The 20,859-nt window shown below is 42.4% G+C and overlaps 2 protein-coding genes and 2 non-coding genes across 7 annotated transcripts; all 4 read left to right on the top strand.

Moving 5' to 3' along the window:
- Positions 1–1,012: 1,012 nt before the first annotated feature.
- On the top strand, positions 1,013–10,289 carry slc25a39 (solute carrier family 25 member 39). Of its 3 annotated transcripts, XM_071467451.1 has the most exons (12): positions 1,013–1,166; positions 3,296–3,401; positions 3,892–3,951; positions 4,173–4,223; positions 5,958–6,067; positions 6,177–6,244; positions 6,890–7,014; positions 7,443–7,616; positions 7,940–8,049; positions 8,536–8,617; positions 8,712–8,792; positions 8,874–10,289. In XM_071467451.1, the coding sequence occupies exons 2-12, from the start codon at positions 3,305–3,307 to the stop codon at positions 8,990–8,992; spliced, it is 1,077 nt and encodes a 358-aa protein (XP_071323552.1). In that variant the 5' UTR covers positions 1,013–1,166; positions 3,296–3,304; the 3' UTR covers positions 8,993–10,289. The 3 variants fall into 3 exon arrangements, with proteins under 3 accessions (XP_071323552.1, XP_071323561.1, XP_071323544.1); XM_071467460.1 differs by lacking the exon at positions 4,173–4,223; XM_071467443.1 differs by lacking the exon at positions 1,013–1,166 and having other exon boundaries at positions 3,287–3,401.
- Positions 10,290–11,094: 805 nt separating this feature from the next.
- On the top strand, positions 11,095–14,702 carry rpl3 (ribosomal protein L3). 2 transcript variants are annotated; one of them, XM_071467423.1, is made up of 9 exons: positions 11,095–11,196; positions 11,677–11,869; positions 12,209–12,377; positions 12,744–12,879; positions 13,097–13,283; positions 13,398–13,660; positions 13,758–13,853; positions 14,104–14,223; positions 14,572–14,702. In XM_071467423.1, the coding sequence occupies exons 1-9, from the start codon at positions 11,194–11,196 to the stop codon at positions 14,614–14,616; spliced, it is 1,212 nt and encodes a 403-aa protein (XP_071323524.1). In that variant the 5' UTR covers positions 11,095–11,193; the 3' UTR covers positions 14,617–14,702. The 2 variants fall into 2 exon arrangements, with proteins under 2 accessions (XP_071323524.1, XP_071323533.1); XM_071467432.1 differs by lacking the exon at positions 14,572–14,702 and having other exon boundaries at positions 13,758–13,950; positions 13,997–14,202.
- On the top strand, positions 12,925–13,016 carry LOC139619384 (small nucleolar RNA U83B). The gene has a single exon (XR_011690382.1). It is a non-coding gene; the product is annotated as a small nucleolar RNA U83B (small nucleolar RNA).
- On the top strand, positions 14,351–14,482 carry LOC139619383 (small nucleolar RNA SNORA54). Its single transcript, XR_011690381.1, has one exon. It is a non-coding gene; the product is annotated as a small nucleolar RNA SNORA54 (small nucleolar RNA).
- Positions 14,703–20,859: the final 6,157 nt, after the last annotated feature.

Raw genomic sequence — 20,859 nt, forward strand, 5'->3', positions numbered from 1 at the left:
TGGATTAGGATCTGATAGACTTTCATATTTGTGACACCTTTATTTGTGAAAACAGACAAAAAGGGACATTTTCACCGTTTTTCCCCTTATTTAGACTGCATTAGATAAGGTCTAGATCAAAAACCTGGACTATGTGAAGCTGTAAAGACAGTTGAACACATAGTTTCAGATCTGTGAAACTGGAAAAACACAAAAAGAGGGTTTTCGCTTGTTTTCTAGGGTGGTCCCTCACACCAGGTCTGTACCAAACCCTCTATACTAGACTTGTCAAATCTGGACTAGATCAACAGGCAGGGAATAAAAACAGATACATTTATAAATAGTTTCAGATGTAAAACGTTTTTAAAAACATACACAAACATATACAGAACATTTTTTTCTGTTTGTGACAACAATTTCACAGTTTTTCTCTCGACCGTGTTGGACTAGATTAAAAACCACTGTACTCATAGACTTGGACCAGATCTGAACCAGAAAGAAACTAAAGGCTGTTTAAAACTTACTTTAAGACTTGTGAAACCTCTATGCTATTTGTGAAATCATAAAAAAAGACCAGAATAGGTCTTGTAGGCTTCACAGATCTGAAAGTCCAGCTCTGAAAAATGTAAATAAGCTTTGTTGATTTTCAAACCAGACATGGTCTGATGAGAAAATACAAAAAAAATCACAATTTTTTTGCATTCATAAATAAAATTAATGTTTCACAAATCTAAGAGTCTTTAACTGGGATGTCTGACACACTTCTACAGGAATCAGTGGATGGAAAAAAAAAAAGAATAAGTGGTTCATCATTAATTCCCCTTAACTTTACCCTTAAATGCGAACCGGAAACTAACTTCAGGATGCGGACGTTCTACCGCTAATCTTCAAAACATACGCACCGTCCTCTCTCAGCCAATGAGACGCGGCCATCGTGGAGCGCAGTGTTGTACAGATCTGTGACGTGTGTGCGCAGCCTGAGCACACTTCCGGGTTTGAGCCTATAACCGGCCCGGACTGGTCCAGAAAACATGTTTACTGCTTATCGAGCCTCCATGGGGGACTCCGGCGAGCTGCGGCGCCCTGGAGAAGCTTAACGTTAGCTGCTAAATGTAGCAACGCGATGCTAATTTAACTGAAATGGGTGAAGAAGGCTGTTTTTCACGACGCCGCCAGTTAAAGTAGAGGTGAGTGTCGTCCGTCCGCTTGTGAGCTTAAAAAAAGCTAAGCTAAGCTAGCTACAAGCTAACTGCACTCAGGTGCTGACAGCTACATGACAACACGTCCCGGACAGGTTCGACTTGGAGCAGCTGATGAATTAAATGAATCCAACCCGTCCTGCTCTTGTCGAGTTTGGGCTCAGATGTAATAAATTAGCCTGACAAGGGAAGTTAGCTAAAGAGGACATAATGTGAAAACACACAGTGTCCTATAGGTCGTGTGTATCCGCATGTATTGAGAAGCCTTTAAAAATAAATAAATAAATTTAAATAAAGGGCCTTAAAAGGTATTGAAATGCTTATATTTAATTTAAAAAGGTAAATCTTTAATGTGTTTTCTAGCCTGTTGACATTAACATTACATATTAAATGTTTTTGTGTGTGATTTTTGCTAAAACTAGATGGAAAAACCCTCAGTGATCTCATTCCTCATGGAAAAGTCATGTTTATACCTTAAATAAATTGGTTATTTCTAAATTGGTTAATCCATCAGTTTTTGTGCCTCTTATCCAGGTCGTGTGTAATGATTAGAAATTATATATTTAAGGGAAGTGTTGACAAAAACATGGTATAAATATAAATAAATGAATGCACTTGGTTAGTAAAATTACTCATTGAGTGCATGATAATATTTTTCATACTTTAACTGGCAACAAAGCAGGTTTTACATTACATTACAATCAGTGTTGTATTAAAATGTCTTAAATTGGTGTGTTTTTTGAGTTGTAGAATTCAGTTAGTTCATGTGTGTCTGTTTTTTGGGGTTTTTTTTTTTCCATTAACTTGTGTCCTGTCAGCATGAGTGTACTGTAGGTTTACAATGTCCGGCATGACATTACATGATGAATGCACTTGCCCAGTTGTGTAATGTAGGTGAAGGTGACAGAAAGACCCCAAACATCAAACTCTCATTTTAGGACTTTCATTGAGCTCCATGATAGTTTTGGGCTCTCTAGCAGCTATTGTTTTGCAAAGTAGCTTATTGGCCAGACAAACGCTGAGTGGCTATAACTGTCACACTAAAGTGTAATCAACTCCAGAAATAGGAAAAGCCAGGGGAAACCACGCAACCACGCAGGTAGGGAAAGCTTGAGATGGCTTAAATGCCAGAAATCCTCCACAAAGAACATTTCCGTGTACAATATTATATCATTGTGGCTGCTAATGATGGATAGTTTTTTTTTTTTTGTGAAGAAGTTCTTAAAAACATGAATCACTTCTTGAAAGACAGATCTTCCCTGAGGAAATTTCTCGATTCCTCTTCATTAGTTATTGTTCCATGTTACCACTGGCTGTAAAATCTTTATTCATCTGCTATTACCCGCTCTCTCATTCAGGAGTGGGTCAGAGGAGAGACTCTCACTGGCTGCCCGGTGAGATTAGAGACATGCACATCACAGATAAGCTATCACAATGTTTCAACGACCCCATTATAACAACTCCGCCTACACTCACCCAGCTCACTTAAATGAACAACATCTGCCTTGACTTTTAGGGCTGCAGCTGAAGATGATTTTTTTTTATTATTTATTAACCTGCAGATTATTTTCTCAATTCATCTATATCTATAAAATAATCATCACATTTTCTCAGAGTCTGATCAACAGTCCAAACCCTTAAAGATGTGCAGTTTAAAATGATCAAAATCCGAAAGTCCTCACACTGGAGAGGCTGATCAGATGTTTTTGTATTTGAAGATGGATTTTTCTGTCTAATTGAATGATAGTTTCAGCTCTAACGACTTCATCACAGTAATAATCAGTCTGAGCTTTCATTGTTTTAGCCTTTTCTCCTTTTAACCTTATTTGTGTTGTTGTGACACTGAGGCGGCAGCAGGCGTCACACACTCAGGGCTCTGACATAAGAGGACACTGACCCAGCCACAAACTTGGTGTAAGGTTGCCAATCCTGTGGGACACCAACAATCCCTCTTTAGTTGTTTTACATAACAGAGAGACGTAGACACCTGGCTACGGCAAGCAGGGCTGGTTTACAGTGTTCGAGAGGATCAGAAAACTCCTCAGTGAGGTTTAGTTACAGCACATAGTGTTCTCAGCCTGATGTGACGCGGTGTGGTGTTTCTCTTGATGGGACAGGTGGGCAGGATGGGGGAGCGGGCCGTCAGTGCCCCCGTGGCTACGATCTCTCCGGTGCAGCAGATGCTGGCCTCTGGCACTGGAGCCCTCCTCACATCTATATTTGGTGAGATCATGGAAACAAAGACATGAAAAAGCAACTTATGTCTGTAAAAATAGTTCTTTTTTCTATGGAGTTTGCTACACATGTCCTGTCATTTACCCAGGCTAATGATTTTTTTCTTTTTTCTTTACTTACTTTTACTTTTTTTTTCCAGTCAATTAATAGTTAATACAAAGTCAGAAAATAGTGAAATATGTCCGTCCTGGTCCAAGGACACATCCTCAAAAGTCTCTTTTTGTTTGACAAACAAACCAAAACCCCAAATATTTTCAGTTTAATATGATACAAAACAGAAAAAAGAAGGAAATCTTCAAATTTGAAGTGATTATCAAAATAGTTGCAGATAATTTTCAGTTGATTGACTAATTTATGAATTGACTTATTGTTAAAGCTCTAATTTTCACCTACTTGTTTTATTGTTAGTATTCATAGTATTTTATGATAAAAAAATAAAAAGAAAGGTTGAATGAGTGTGTTGTTTGTGTGTTTGCAGTCACGCCGCTGGACGTTGTGAAGATCAGGCTGCAGGCTCAGCAGACACCGTTCCACCAAGGTAGGACGATGTTCATCTGAGGCTTCAGATCAAACATTAGCAGTGATACTGAAACACTGACTTTGCTTTGACCAGCTGCTTGTTGATGACGTTTTTATCCTGATGCTTTTCTAACCTCACCACACCTGTCTGTCCTGTGTGCTTTTTGCGCTGCCCTCATCTCTGGTTTCCTGTGCTCTGTCCCTCTCTTTTGTCCGTCCTGCCTCTTGGTGTGTTCACAGCTTTAGCCTGTGAATCTGCTCCGTGGGGCGGCGTCATCCGCCCGTCCAAGTGTGAGTATCTGACCTGCCGCCGCTGCTACTGAAACCTGAAAACACACAGTGGTCCAGCACATGTTCACAAGCTCGACTAACAAACATCTGTTGTAAATACATCCACGTGACCGATGAAAGCTGAAATGTGCATGTTTTTGCTCCACTGCTTGGTGCTGTGTCTTATTCATTAGTTAGTGTGTGGCCTCAAACCACTATGTGATGTTGTGATGTTGTTATACAGAATCTGGATTGTTGGCTCCAACATCCAAAAAAAAAAAAACACTGCCATTGTACAGTAATTACAAAACCTGTTTATTTAATACAGTTTTATTTGTTTTTAGCCAAAGCTCCAGAAGAATGAAGACAGTTCATTTGAAAAACAGAAATGATTGAATAATTAAATTATAATGAAGAGTCCATATTAAAAACCAACTCTAACAAAAGTCAGTACAACCTTCATTAGTGAGATTCTGTTAATGTTTTCTATCTCCACCTTTATGTCCACTTTATACCAAATTTATTTTGGCTTCTTGTGACCGAACATCGAGCTGCCAGCATTGATTGCGCCTCTTTTTTTCTCTTTTGCAAAGTGTAATCTTGCAGTTTTGTCCTGTTTTTGTTGGGAGTGGTTTTCTTCTTGGACGTCGTCCAGAGGTGGACTCCATGTAATGTTGTTCACACTGTTTGATCAGTCACTGGAACACCAGTTTCCACAGATGATCCTTGTGCCAAGTCATTATCACTTACATGTCTGTTTTAAAAACAGACATGTAAGAAAAAGTGAATTTTTCTTGGCATCTTTTTTGTGTGGCACAACCACTGTGCCTTCTTTTATTGGTACCATAGCTCTTCCTGTTTCTCCTGACCACTGCTGAAACTGTCAGCTCATGTTCAGGAGCCTGCTGATGCTGTTGTTTTATCTCACATCTGCGAAGTCTCACAATCTGGTTTCTGACTTGTTCATGTGGAGCCAACCAGTTATTTTATAACCTTGTTCGTGCATTTAGTTTTAACCTGGAATCACAGGTGAAAACTGGAAATTTGTTGCAGTGATCATAGAGAACTGACTTTTGTTACACTGAGGTTGTACTTTGTAGTCTCTCTAACCTGTTTGTTGTTAATCATACATAAAATCAAATACCCTGCACTTACACTTAAAAATATAACAGTTATTGTAATTTGGTTCAACTGTGAATCATTTAACATTTGAATGCTGTTGCACAGGGTTGTACTCAGTTGTGTTGTAAATTGTGTATCCTGCTGCCCAATATTCAACCTTTCTGCGAGATTCTCTTTACACCTGCTCGCTCGTGACACTGCTCCATGTTAAATATTATGTTTTTGTTTCCTGTGATATTTCCACATGGTAAAATCTGTAGTAGGAGCTGGTTGTGAAATGAAACTTTATTTAGAGTTTCTCTGAAAGTTTTGTCAATAGTCCTTCTTTAAACCAGCCTTAAATAAACAAGCAGAGTAAGCAGTGACAAGGACAGGCCTGATCTTATCTGAGTGGCTCTGCTGTCATGGCCTCCATGTGTATTATTAGTGTGGTCTCTCTTCTGTTCAAGATTATTGACCTCACTTTAGAAAACATGAAAACTTAATAGGTTCACACTAATATTGTAAGATGCCTGTTTCATAAACGCGTTGGTTTCAGACTCTGGTGATAAATTCTGCAGAGGCTTGGCTCAGACAGTGACTGTTTGCCTTGCCGATGTTTTCTAATTCTGCTGGCTGCTCTGTCTCTCACAGGGAAGTGTTTCCTGTATTGTAATGGGCTGATGGATCACATCTACATCTGTCAGAATGGAACCAGTTGCACCAGCTGGTACAAAACACCGACACACTTCAGCGGGACTCTTGTGAGTATTGGTGCAGCTGGCAGCTTCACTTCTCCCACAGTATTTGTCCCCATTAAACTGCACTGGAAATATGTCATGTTTGTTGTTTGTCTGTTTGTCTGTGCCACAGGATGCTTTTGTGAAAATCAGTCGACATGAAGGACTCAGGTCTTTGTGGAGTGGGCTCCCACCGACACTGTGAGCTTCTACACTCTCAGCAAGAAAATGTTTAAAATGCTTGAACTAAATTTCAGGTTATGGTTGTAAAGATAATTTATCTTCAGTCCATAACAAACTGATGTGATTATTTTGAAATGTATTATTTTAGGTTTGCTTATTTTAGCTTTTTAGTTCCCAGTGTCATAATCACAGGGATAAATCATTAGCTCTGTGAATATAATATTATATTTCTGGATGTAAACTTCACTTATTAATTCTTTACTTACATTTAAAAAAAAAAAAAAAAAAAAAAGTTAATTACACCAGCTATTTTTTTTTTTTATTCATTCACAGTAATTTACGAATGTCTTGAGCAGATGATTACAGCTGATGTCCCAAGAATTAAATTGTACATGTAGACGGGACCTTGGTCTTAGCAGTTAACAACACCGTTGATTAAATGGGGAGTTCTTCTTCAGTAAAAGGCAGCATATCTAACACTCCTGCAGACGTATTCTTCAGTCTGACTGTAGTGACAAATTTACATGTTCTTTTGATATGAAAATGTTCCACTGATATGACCTGCAGTCCAGTGCTGTCGTAGCACTAACTCATTTGAAACCTTTGTGTGTGTGTGTGTGTGTGTGTGTGTGTGTGTGTGTGTGTGTGTGTGTGTGTGTGTAGTGTCATGGCGGTACCTGCCACCATCATCTACTTCACCTGCTACGACCAGCTGCGAGACTTCCTGAGATATGGTCTGGGTTTTCAGGGCAGCCACATCCCTCTTGTTGCTGGTGGTCTGGCGAGATGTAAGAGCCTGAAAACACACACACACACTCCCTTTGTATCAAATGACTCTTGTTTGAATGTGATAGAGTTCAGTTAAAAGACAACGTCAGGAAAGACCCAAAGAGTCACAGAACAACCACAAAGAGACACAGTATACAGGCGAGGGTGGAGACCTTTAACTTGTCTCTGCCTCAGAAAAGCGGCAAAAATCTGGTGGTTGGAATAACTAATGTAAAAAACTAAATAAATAATTTGTTATTTGGAGTGTGTCCTAAAATCAATAATTTGCTTCATGATCACTGTCTCCTGTCAGCCAGAGTAAATGATTAATGTTACTGTCTGTGAAAGACAAGAAAGCTCTTCAAGACCTTTGTAAATTAAATGGAGCCCTCTCATTCTCTTTCTCTCTCTCTGTGTGTGTGTGTATGTGTGTGTGTGTTTGCTGTAGTGGGGGCTGTGACAGTGATCAGCCCTCTGGAGCTGGTCAGGACTAAGATGCAGTCCCGTCGGCTGCCCTACAGCGAGCTGCGAGCCTGTATCCGCTCTGCTGTGGCGCAGGACGGCCTGCTGTCCCTGTGGAGGGGCTGGGCACCCACTGTTCTCAGAGACGTCCCCTTCTCTGGTAAGAGCAGCACCACAGAACACAATACATTATCATATTATGTGGCAGTCCTACCTGTGGGTTTTCCTTGACTTCACATTGGTTCCACTGGAGGTGGAAAAAAGTTTCCAATCCTCCAAAGAAACTTGTCAAACCACTCCCACAGGATATTCCAGTGTTTCATCAGAACACGGCTTCATACACTGTTTCCTTGTTGTGCCTCCATCTTTGAAAATCTGTCACAGAGAAAGAGTCTTTGTTACTTAAAAAGCCTAAGATGACTGTAATATGAAGCAAAGCAACAAATGAGCAAACTAACCCTCCCTGTTTGTGTGTCCTTGCAGCTTTGTACTGGTTCAACTATGAGCTGGTGAAGGCCCAGTTATGTGAACAGTCCCGAGTGGCTCAGGCCAACTTTTCCATCAGCTTCACTGCAGGAGCTGTGTCTGGAGCTGTGAGTACTCAACATTAATGTTGACACACACCTGCCCTCTGCTGCAGCAGGTTAATATGTTTTAATGACTGTTTGCTCAGTGACTGAAGCTGTGACATTTATCTGTAGACGGTTGGGCGTGATAACTGTTACTCTGACATCCTGATACGATCACATCAATCACTGGATGTAATCAAAGTTGATTTCTGCCTTGAGAAAGTTTCTTTGGCTCACTGACAACTATTACCTGTGCTTGTCTAACTGTGTATCAGAATCACTTTACGACACTCAAATATCTCATAACACAGCTTGACAATGAGCACACTGTCAGATACGTTCAGACAAGTGTTTGACCCCCATCCACAGTGCCCTGTTTCATGAGCAGTAATTAAGCAACATCCTTACTGATAGGAATGTTTATTCTTCACACACTGACGTGTTCTTGACGTGTGACCACTGGCTGCAGCCGTCCAGGATCTGACTGCTCATGTTTGTCATGATGTTTAGATCGCTGCAATCCTGACGCTGCCTTTTGACGTGGTGAAGACTCGGAGACAGATCCAACTGGGAGAGATGGATACTCTGGGAGGTCTGTGCTTATTTGGGCAGTATATCAATGTATTTACTTACTTTATATACAATATGGAATATTCTAACTTGTATCTTATTTGCATTCCTCCTAGTTTCCTTAAAGAAAACCACATCTACATTGCAAATAATGAAGGAAATATGGGCTGACCTGGGCTACAGGGGCCTTTTTGCAGGTAAACACGTATCCTGTCATATGTGAAACAAAAACATACATAAGCTTTACTCAGAAGTAAAAACATTTGAATTTTCCCCAGGTTTCATGCCAAGGGTGATCAAAGTGGCCCCTGCCTGTGCTGTTATGATAAGCACCTATGAGTTTGGAAAGGCCTTCTTCCAGAAGATGAACCTTGATCGAGAGCGTCTGGCATCTTGAAGATGTTTGTGTGGTGCTGGGTGTTTCTCAGAGGCAGGACCACATGCAGACTTTATCATCAGGAGACTTTGTCCCAAAGGCCTGTTTCCAGCTTGAGGATTTGGGTTTGAATGAACAAAAAAAACATGAGGATCAAAGCACATTTCAAGGACGTCACTACCTGCAAATCTGCTCTCTTAAAATGTTCACAGACTGATAAGATTTGAGATATATCTACAATAATGAGCTTTAACAACAAGCCTGGATACTGATGGATACTCTGGGACCACAGACTTTATGATGATGATTCAAGTAAACTTTTGGCATCGTGAAGGAAAGTTGTATAAGGTTTCATGTTTAATGGGAAAATTCCAACTCTACTTCAACTGCATCACCACTGTAGCGTGAGGAAAATGTTCTCATACTAATATATTGCATTGCCTGACAAACTGCATGGTGTGTACAGCCCAATTCAATACAGAAGCTAGAGAATAAGCTGCATTGGCATTACTGCATTACCCTGCTCTCCTGTAGCAGTAACGCATGACATTTTTGACGTTTATCTACTGAGTAGATGACTGACAAATCTGTTTCGTATGCTGGTTAGATTTCATCATTGGTAGCACTTTACATTCGCAACATAAGAACTGTGAAATGAAACCACAAAAAATAACTACAGATAGGTTTTCATGTTGAATGTACTCCTCTCTTCTGTTGTCATAACTGGAGGAAAGCCATGGTATAAGAGACGCACAAGGTCTGATGGCAAAAAAAAAAGCAAGTCTTCTTAAAGATTTGTTTTCATTCGTGCATGATTTAGTATTGTACATTACAAGACTTAAGAGGAAGCAGACCTCTGCCAAGGCCATTGTCAAACAACATATACCAGACTTCACTGAAAAAAAAATCAAATTCGTAGTAAGTGATCTTGATCTGCTCCAAAATCTAAAGGGTTATTCTCTGGCCTGTGCCCCACCCCTCCACCAAGTTCAGTGCAAATCAGTTCAGTACTTTTTGTGTAATCTTGCTGACAAACAGACACGGGCGAAAACACAACTTCCATGATGGAGGTGATGACAAATTGAGCAAAATTATCATCATATGTGAAAGCCACTGCAGCCAGCTTCCAAAAATCACAGAGGTTTTCTTACAATATTGCATATTGCTGGTATTCTCATAATGAAAGACTTGTTACAACACTGGGACATCAAACAAAATATTGAACTGCCTTAACCTGAAAGGTGTAAATGTATGTACTTCATCTTTTATTTCTCTTTTTTTAATGAATGAAATGGTAATAAATGTTAAGACAGCTTGATTATTATGCTGTGTGTGATTTATTTTTGAAGGCATTCTTTGATGACTTATTTAAAAAGGACAAAATTTGTACATTAGTTACTGAGAATGGGTATTTATTATAGGACATTTTTAATAAAAAAATAAGATAAAATAATATTATTAATAACAGAAAAATACACTACAAAAATTTTCTTACATAATTACATTCAAAGAATCTTCAATCTCAGTGGACAATAGAGTAACTGTCACTGGAAAAAACAATGCATATTGTTTCCATTTGTCACAAATATAAGATAAGATCAGATTGCCTTTATTAGTCCCACAGTGGGGAAATTCACAGTGTTGCAGCAGCAAAGTGGCAGTGCAGAGAACAGGAAAGCTGCAGAAACTGCAGTAACAAATATTTAGAACAATAAATAATAACAATATAATAATGTGCTAAATATATAGATACAAAAATGACATATTTACAACAACAGTAGCTAATGCATGAGGTTGTTATGGTGGTGAGTTGTCCGTTTCTGGTGTGTGTGTGGTTACTGAGCACTGTTTGTTGTAAAGTCTGACAGCAGCTGGAAGGAATAAATCACTTCATTATAACTGAAATATATTGAAAGACATAAAATATGTACAGTAGCTGAATGAAATATATATTCGTCCAAAGACAATATCTTTTAAATCAAAGGTAAATACTAAAAAGTTTTAATAGATAATATTTGTTTTATCATTAAACTGCAGCTTGTTTACGTTGTAATGTTATATTTTGTAAACAGCGGCATCTAGTGGCTGCTGAGTTTAATACATCTGCAGGGTGAAATCCCGGGGGCGGGACTTCTCTGAGGATAATCTCGCGATATTTGCGGTGGTATATATTGGTCGGTTTGCCCTTCAGCAGGCCTCTTTCAAATCGGACTGGAGACAAGATGGTGAGACACTCTGCACTTTCATCTGTGTATCATCAGAACCATCCGTCACATTTCACTTACTTCAGACACTACGATTGCTTTTACAGACAATTTAACTCAAGTCTAATGTTTATTTTTATGATGTTTCAGTCTGAAGTGTAAACTTGGTGCTAACATACTAAGCCGGCTAACTGTCCAAAATGGCTGCATGATGTTTACAGCTTTCTACATTTTTTTTTTTTTTAATTAATTGTATTATTGTATCACCCTTTGTATATATGTAGTTAATGTTAATAAATGATTTGGCTACTTAAAATTAAAAAACCCTGAGGTGTGTCGTCGAAACTACACGCTGGGCTAGGCTAACCATGCTAACATCGTGGGTAGCTCGAAGCCCGTTTACAACCATCAACTTTAATTCAAACTAAACTAAAATCTTTGCATAAATATTAGTTTCTTATATAAAAGCACGGACCAGCTGACAGCCTCTTCCCTCCACAGTCCCACCGTAAGTTTTCGGCTCCGCGCCACGGATCTCTGGGCTTCCTGCCCCGCAAGAGGAGCCGTCGTCATCGTGGTAAGGCCAAGAGCTTCCCCAGGGATGACCCCAGCAAGCCCGTCCACCTGACGGCCTTCCTGGGCTACAAGGCCGGCATGACACACATCGTCCGTGAGGTGGACAGACCTGGCTCAAGTGAGTGCAAGCAGGCAATGAAGTTAAACTTGTAAATGATTTATATAACGTGGTTGCATATGGAGCATGAGTGATAATAATCCTTATTCACAGCAGATGTTTAGACTTGTCACACTCATGCTTTTGAGTGTGAGGGGAAAATGTCTGCTGTGAAAGGTCATATTTATCAGTATGGTGGTCTGCCTGTGATGAGACCCTCGACGGGCGGACAGAATGGGTTTAAACCCCTTGCTGAATGTCGAGCACTGAGCGCAGTCTATGCCATAGAGAGTCAGAGTGTTCAATGCAAGTTTAAGGCTCTCAAGTTAAACTTTTTTTTTTTTTTTTCTCCTTCTACAGAGGTGAACAAGAAGGAAGTGGTCGAGGCTGTCACCATTGTGGAGACACCTCCCATGATTGTTGTTGGAGTTGTGGGCTACGTTAACACTCCCCGCGGCCTGCGTTCCTTCAAGACCATCTTTGCCGAGCACGTCAGTGACGAGTGCAAGCGTCGGTTCTACAAGAACTGGTGAGATGCTACATGAAATCAGATTAAACCTTTGTAATATAAGCTCTTGAAGCAGTTGTTAGTTGCCCAGTGGAAATGAAACATCTTGTGTTTTCACTGAGCGAGTCTAACAATACGGTGGCCCCTGTGGCAGCTCCGCTCAGGTGCCGTGTGCCCTGATGAGCTCCGGGCTCCTCTGGCCAGTGGAAAGTGCTTCTTAGAAACTGTGCCATGAGCCGAAATCTGAACAAGCTGATAAGCCCTCATCCTCATGGAGGGAAGGGCGAGCAGCTATGCACTGTGTTCTTCCGCTGGCCCTCCGGGGTTATGAAGGACCTGTGCCAACCCATGTGTCCTCTCTCCCCCCGCCACGCTGCGTGCTCTCAGGTACAAGTCCAAGAAGAAGGCTTTCACCAAATACTGCAAGAAATGGCAGGATGACGAGGGCAAGAAGCAGCTGGAGAAGGACTTTGCTGCCATGAAGAAGTACTGCCAGGTCGTCCGCATCATTGCCCACACACAGGTTAGTGTTTGATTCCCAGTGATGTGATATATTAGTTTCCTGCTTGTCTGTCAGTGATGAGACCACGGAACTTGCGTCAGGCATGGCGCCCGACACTTATGAGGAGATATTCCATGCTGCCTTCCTTCTGAGACTACATGGCTTTAATTATCTTTCCATGTTTAAATTCTGGATATTTCTGCTGTAGTCTGACTTTTTCTTTTTTCCCCCTGTGCAGATGCGTCTGCTGCCCCTGAGGCAGAAGAAGGCTCACCTCATGGAGGTGCAGCTGAACGGAGGCACCATCTCTGATAAGGTGGACTGGGCCCGTGAGAAGCTGGAGCAGGCCGTTCCCGTCAACACCGTCTTCGCCCAGGACGAGATGATCGATGTCATCGGTATCACCAAGGGTCACGGATACAAGGGTAAGACCAGCTGCAAATTTCATCTGTCAGAAGGGTCAGATTTTACATTTAAAGTAACACACATCCTCTGGTCAAATCAAAACTCTTATCTTGATGCTGTCTGTCGTCTCCTAGGTGTCACCAGCCGTTGGCACACAAAGAAGCTTCCTCGCAAGACCCATCGTGGTCTGCGTAAGGTGGCCTGTATTGGTGCCTGGCATCCTGCCCGTGTGGCCTTCTCTGTGGCCCGTGCCGGTCAGAAGGGTTACCACCACCGCACAGAGATCAACAAGAAGATCTACAAGATCGGCCAGGGCTTCCACACCAAGGACGGAAAGCTGGTGAAGAACAACGCCTCCACTGAGTACGATCTGTCCAACAAGAGCATCAACCCCCTGGTGAGTGATCGTTCATCCTGTAAATGGTTCTGGTGGATGCATCCTGTCCTGAAGCAGCTGTAGCTCACTGATGGCTTTTTTTTTTTTTTCCCAAAAGGGTGGATTTGTCCACTACGGAGAGGTGACCAATGACTTTGTCATGGTGAAGGGCTGTGTTGTGGGAACCAAGAAGAGGGTGCTGACTCTGCGCAAGGTGAGGACACAGTTCGAGGCCATTTGTAGTGCCAGTTTTTGCAAATTGTAAGAATGGCTTTAGCCAAAAAGTTGTCATGTAATCAGTACATTATACTGTTTTAGATTTAATGTCAAGGTAGCTATTAACTGAAAGTGGAACAGATGTGGATGTTCTGTTTGTCCAGGGAGAACTTGTAGAACCAACACATGTAGACTTGAATGTCTAACTTTTGTTCTTGAATTTAAATGCTTCCTTTTTGTTCCTCCAGTCTCTGCTTGTGCAGTCGAGCCGTCGTGCCTTGGAGAAGATCGACCTCAAGTTCATCGACACCACCTCCAAGTTTGGTCACGGCCGCTTCCAGACTGTGGAAGAAAAGAAGGCTTTCATGGTGAGGCTTGATGCTTTTATTTTCCCCACATTGAGCTTCAAAAACGGGACACAACTTGCATGACGGTTTATGAGGTGGCAGAGGTTTAGTTGCGTGCTGTCAGCTGTCATGGTTTGTTAGCGTTTCCCCGCACTGTTCGTAACCTGGTTCAGTCTTCAGTGTGAACTCTGGTTCCATTCCAGTGCCACAGTGAGCTCCAGTGAGGCAGGGGAGCAGTGCCTGTTTGTGCTGGCTCCCTGTTCACTCTCTGGAAACACTGGCTGCTCAGAGCCAACACGTGGACTGAAGCCCACAGCAGACGGTTCAGTATTGACACAGAACTGATGGTTTTGTTTCTCTCTTCCACAGGGACCACTCAAGAAGGACCGCATTGCCAAGGAAGAGACTGCTTAAAGTCCCTGTCGACAAACGGTGTCTCTGCTGCATTAACTGTCACCATCACTGTTCTGCAGAGTTATTTAATAAAAAACCAAAAAGAAGTGTTCGTGTTGTGTCTTTAATGTTAATGCAGAGATCTGAGGAAACCTGGTCAGCTGCTGTTAAACCTGTAGTTTCACTGGAGTCAGCATCTTGAAGTGCAAATGACAGCTTAGTGAATAACTTATACAGCACAGGTGTGTAATTAGGTCACAAAAGGCATCTGAAGAACATCTCAAACTTGTCATGAGATAAAATGCCCCTTGTGGAGGACTGCAGGCTTTCTGTTGGACTGTTATCTAAAAACAAGCTACAATACTGCAGTGAGGTTTTTATCCAGAGGTGGAAGCAGCCAGATCCTTAAATATGCAGTTGCAAGAACAAGTTGTGCATGAAAAATTAGGTATGTTTAAAAGCAACAAGAACAGAAATGGTCCTTGTAACTGTGCAAACATTAGCTCATATTACAAATTTATGTCAGCATTTTACTGAAGTGGTAGATTGGAGTGAATTTCTACAGGACTGAAATTAACACCTTTTATAATACATTGGATTAACTTCATAAAATAGTGATTCCCATCACTTCAGTGTGGTCTTGAAAGTGATTTTTGAACATATGTCAAACCTCAGTTTTCAATAGTCACAAAAGGACAAATTAATTTCTTTTATACTAGAACTTGGGATTAAAATTTATTTTTAAAGCAGAAAGGTCTGTTACAATAAATTCCATAGATGTCTGTTGGACACCATAAGTGAAAACGATATGCAGCAGAGGTGTAATCAGTGTTCAGGTAACTAAGCAAAAACAGGTGAAACTCTCAAAACAACCTGAAATAAATTAAGAAAAAAAATCATGAACCAGAGAAGGTTTAATTTTCCATACATCTAACTTTATATACTGCTGGGCAGAAACGTGTTTCATGAGCCATGTGTTTGTAAAGTAACTACAGCTGTTGTAAGTTCATTCCCTCTGAGACGTAGTGAAGCGTGAAATGAAAAGACTCAACATCAGTACCTCAGAGTGCAGCAGCGAGCCGGCTGAGTGGTCGGCCTCCGAGCCCTGCCTCCTGTCCCACAGCTGAAAAGGTCAGCGTCAGCTACGACGAGAGCAGCCACCTATGCAGAACGGATGGACAGACGCTCTGTTCAGCTAACATTGCATGTTTTAACAGGCTATATGTGTCCTTGAGCTGTGAGGCCTATATTCGGCTGACATCAGAGCTCCGGCAGTCACAGGACAGTAATTAAGCCCCAACATCATCCATTCTGACTCATCACTGCCAAAACTAAAACCTGCACTTCAGCAGGTAATGAGGAAGACCCTGAGAGGGCTCCACAGGCCATTTAGATGTCCCGCAGAACGCCTCTCTGAGACATCTCTGCATAATATTCAGCACTCTTAGCAGAAATGTGGATTTCCTGTAAGGATTTTCAAGGTCCCACCTTCCTCCTATTAACCTGCAGTCCAGGGAGTTGAAGGACAATTGTTCTCTGTAGAGCAGCACTTCAACAATTTGACATTTTCTCTACCAAAGCAGTTCTACAGCGCAGAGGAAATATCCTCTAAAGGACACTTATGGTAAACTGAGCCCTAAAGAGAGGCGGGATACAGGCTCTGTGTCACTGAGGCGAGTTTTTTCATTTTGTGTCTCCTTTTTTTGTCGTTTTGCAACATTTTGTGGTTTTGTATCTGTTGTTATTTTGCATCTTTGTGACTTTTTTTGCAAGAGTTCAGGGTTGTTTTTTTGTCTCTGTGGTCATCTTGTGTTGGTTTGAGGTTATTTTGTGGTTGTTTTACATCACTGTGGTAATTTTGCATCAGTTTGTGTTTGTTTTTTGTCTCCTTTGGAGTTGTTCTGTATTGTTTTGTGGTTGTTTTGTCTCTTTGTGGTCATCTTGTGGTTGTTTTACATCACTGTAAAATTCTGCAACAGTTTGTGGTCATTTGTGTAGTTTTGTTGTGGTTTTGTGGTCATTTTGTGATTGTTTTACACAACTCTGGTCATTTCTGTCTCTGTAGTGGTTTTGTGTGTCTTTGTAGTGGTTTTGTGTGTCTTTGTGGTGGTTGGTGTCTCTGTTGTCAGTGTAGAGTGTGGCAGCAGCGGGCGGAGGAGCAGGGTGAAGCCCTGTGTCCCTGTGGCTGGAGGACAGTCATGGAGATGGCCCTGCTGTTACGTAATAACCTCCAGAGGCTGTGACCTCTGCCCTGCCGCAGCACAAGCAGAGCTGCAGTTCAAAGATCCCACGATGCTCTGCTTTACATAACGCCCCCCCTCCCCCGCTAAATGTGACAGTTGACTCTCCAGAATTATGCCATTAATTGCTCCCTCTGTCCCGTCCAGGTGGGGGTAGGTGTCCCAGCAGGCGCTCTCTTTATGACCCGCTGCATCTGCTCAAACAGCATCTCTGTGCACTTCTCATACAGACCTGTCCTCATCATTCCACCTGATTAGTTCAGTCCTCCATCATCTCAAATGAGCCCCTCGCAGCCAGGGACAAATGAAGCAGGGGCGGGTTCAGAAACCGCTGAGTGAGGGCACAGATTTAAAGAGAGGGGGCCCATGTTGACACAAGCAGGAATGTGTTAAGACTCAGATTTAAAGCTTCAGTAACAAACTGAGAATTATTATTTGTTTTTATTTATTTATTCAGTATAATCAATCAAATAAACAACTTTAAATATTATAACAGGAAGTAATATCAATGAATAGTGATATCAATATTTGTAACGATGAATGTCCTGCAGCCGTGGACAGAGGAGACATTTCAGCGAGGGAAGGAGACACTCTGTGTCTCTTTGTAGTTGTTTTGCATCACTTTGTTTTCATTTTTGTGCCACATTGTGATCATTTTGTCTTTTCTTTGTGGTTGTTTTGTGTGCCTGTGGTTGTTTTGTGGCACTTTGTGCTCGTCGTTGTGTCTCTTTGTGGTAATTTTGCTTCTGATCTTTTTGCGTGTCTTTGTGTTTTCGTTTGATTGACTTTCCAACCACAAATGTTTTACAGTCTCTTCATGCTGAGCTTTGGTTGGAGGGCCCCTGGTCCTGGCCCCTTAGGTCATCCATCCATGATACTAACAAGCCAACCACCTCTGGCCCCGCCCCTGATCGGTCCAGTCCTCCATCATCTAAAATGAGCCAGTACCGTTTGTGACTCTACTGTATATGACTGCATTTGTGTGTTAGTATGTGTGTGTGTGTGTGCTATCATGCAAAGGAACCTCCAGTCCTGAGGTAGCAGCTGTTGCTAGTGGGAAAGCAGCCAGGTAACCAGGGTGCATGCTGGGACAGCAGAAAGGAGGGCCAAGCATTTGATTTATGTGAGAGTGTGAGTGTGTGTGTGCAGTTGCTTGTGCGTGTAAGTAGGTGTGTGCATCTGTGTGTTGGTGTGTGTCCTGGCATCGTTGGCGGCCGGCTGGCTCGGAGTCAGCGGCAGGCCGTCCTGCAGAGTGAGGGAAGTGGCTGGGTGGTGCTGCGGCGTGGCGCCTGACAGGAGGACAGACTGTCGGGGTGGGGAGGGGGGCGACCACACACTTAGGACCATTATTACACAGGACGGAGGCCACAGGCTGCTGCTGGTCCCGCAGCGACTCTCTGCTCGACCACTGTCAGGACCTGTTATTCTGCCTGGACTGGGCCGGACTCAGATCTGAGACGATCAAGTTCTGTTAATCGATGGATCATTTAAAGATCCCATCGTCTGCACACTCTGAGCAAAGGGCTCCAACATGAGCACAAAGAGATTTCTGTATTTGTGTTTGTCTCACTGATTTGACAAAGATGATGTCACTGTCTCACCTGCACCAATCAGGATTTAGCAACATCTGAATGTTAATTGATTAAATGATTGATCCAAAATACAATAAGCAGATTCTGTAATGAATCTGTGAAGAAAATAACGACTGTGTGGAGCCCCAGTGGAAGCCTTTTATTTTTACAAGGTGTTATTAAATGCACCACAGGTTGCTGCAGGGTGGAGGAGCTGTGGAGGTTTGATTTATACATTTTCTATGTTGCGTGGATGAATGGCTGTAACGTCAGGGCCTGTTTTGCAGCTTGTGTTATTGATCACAGCTGTTTTGGCTGAATTCCCATCACCAGGGTTTAAATTTCACACTTTTTATAATGAGACCTGAGCAGGAGTCAAGAGGTAAACAGGTAGAAGTCACATTTTTTAATCCTCCTGTCAGGCATCAAATGATGTAGATTTAGGCTTTTTCTGAGTGTGAGAAATCTACATCCGTATCATCCACACCACTGACTGAAGCTGCTCGGTCTCACAGACAAGTCAGTGTCTGTGCAGAGGACAGTGGAGCTGAGCGTTTCTCTTGGGCCTGCCAGACTGCAGCTCCTGCACCCCTGCACTGTGGCATCAGTATTCCAGGCCCGTTCATGGACACAGCGTTCCCTGAGCCCTGCGCTCCGTCTCCCATCACGCCACCAGAGGGCAGAGCACGGCGCTCCATTCGCTTCACGCATCCCAGAGCACTTTGTGTGCTGTAGCCTACTTTGGTTCCTCCTCTTTATCTCTCTTTTTTTTTTTTAAACTGCCCTCTATTCAGAGCTGGATTCAAAAGCTTCAGATGATTTGTAAAACAGCAGCGACGTAGCTCCGACTGCTCTTTGGTCCATATGTTATTTTCTGCAGGAAATGATGAAGCTTCACGCTGCTCGTCTCAGCGGTGGGGGTGATGTGAATGTGTCATTTCAGACTACGTTTGCTCCAATGATTTTTTTTTTCTTCTTCAGTTGGTTGACCGTGCTTATAGCTCTGTGTTGCCACTCAACTCTGCATGACCCAAAAATAACCTGGGGTGAGCGCAGTCAGCAACTGTTCCCTGGTCAGCATAAACAACAGGCCTCATCTCACACACACACACACACACGCAGACATAGAGTTTCAGTGTTTGCATGCACAGGAGAAACATAAACATTCCTCTGCACAGAAATCCACACACACACTTCAGGTTGCATTTAGTTTCCACAGCAGTGATCCTCAGAGAGTGAACGCTGAGCGCTGCAGCTTCTCCTCAGTGACTTTAAGTTTTGCTTTTTTGGGTGACGCGCCCCCACATAGCTCCCATGGGTGCTCGCTTCTCTGTCCCAGAACATTGTCCAGTAAAGTCAGAGAAAGGTCATTAGTCGGTTTGATGTGAGGTTATGTAACCTCGCAGCCTGCCAGAGACACAAAGCCAGGCTCAGGCAGAGAGAGAGAGAGAGAGAGAGAGAGAGAGAGAGAGAGTCAGTGTGTTTGCTCTTAATATTCCCAGCCAGGAGGGGACAGTGTGTTCCTCAGGCCTCCTCTCCTCACCCTGCCATCCACCCCGCTACCTCACCCCCAACCACCACCACCAGGCTGCCCCCCCCTCCCCTCCCCTCCCTCCCACACAGCCTCGTCTCTATCACACAGCACTGCAGAGACACTTTGATCACCACAGCAGGAGCGAGAGAGAAAGAGAAGAGAGAGAGGGAGAGAGAGAGAGGGAGGGAGTCAAGTGGAAGGGAACAGGGGGTCAGATGCTGGAGAGAAGGGACCAGGTGATAAAGGTTAATTTTTGCCAACACTAAAATGAAGACGTCAGCGCTTCCAGATCAAATTTAGAAATGTAAATGACTTTCAGCGTCCTGTTCAAGTTAGAGGCCTCGGTTTTTGTCTCATTTGTGATCTGGCAAAGTTAAAGATGATGGTAAAATCTTCCAATTTTCAAACTGCTACTGGCTTAAACTCAAATCCTCCTCCGTGTCTGAAGCATCGACCCTTGGATGAACAGATGGTGCAGAGAGACTGGATCAATATCTCCATTTAAAATATTACATAAAAGATAATTCTGGTTTATTATAACTTGGATCCTATTTTTGTAGTTTTGACTGTAACTTCTATCAGTTATGATAATGTTGTTGATCCATATTATTCAAACCTTTTTAATTGGAGATAAAGGGAGAGGTAATGCATACAGCAAATTAATTATTTTGTCATTCATCTTGTTTTCTTTTCCAGGCAAGTTCGACCTGCTTAAAGTGGCTATAATCAATATTTTTATAATAACAATGGATCAAATGACTGTGTGTAATGTGAAAGGCGTCTTTCAGCTCGTTGTTTTGGCTCTCGCTGCTCTCATGGCTTCATTTTCAACCAGAGCAGGCAGCTGTACACTGACTGTTGGTGAACACAGGCTGATGGTAGAGTTAGTAGAGCCCGAAAACTAAAAGAGATTGAATTC

The sequence above is a fragment of the Trachinotus anak genome, unplaced genomic scaffold (assembly GCF_046630095.1).
Source record: "Trachinotus anak isolate AG129_WGS33_773 ecotype Australia unplaced genomic scaffold, CSIRO_AGI_Tana_v1 ptg000003l, whole genome shotgun sequence".
NCBI classification, from domain to species: domain Eukaryota; kingdom Metazoa; phylum Chordata; class Actinopteri; order Carangiformes; family Carangidae; genus Trachinotus; species Trachinotus anak.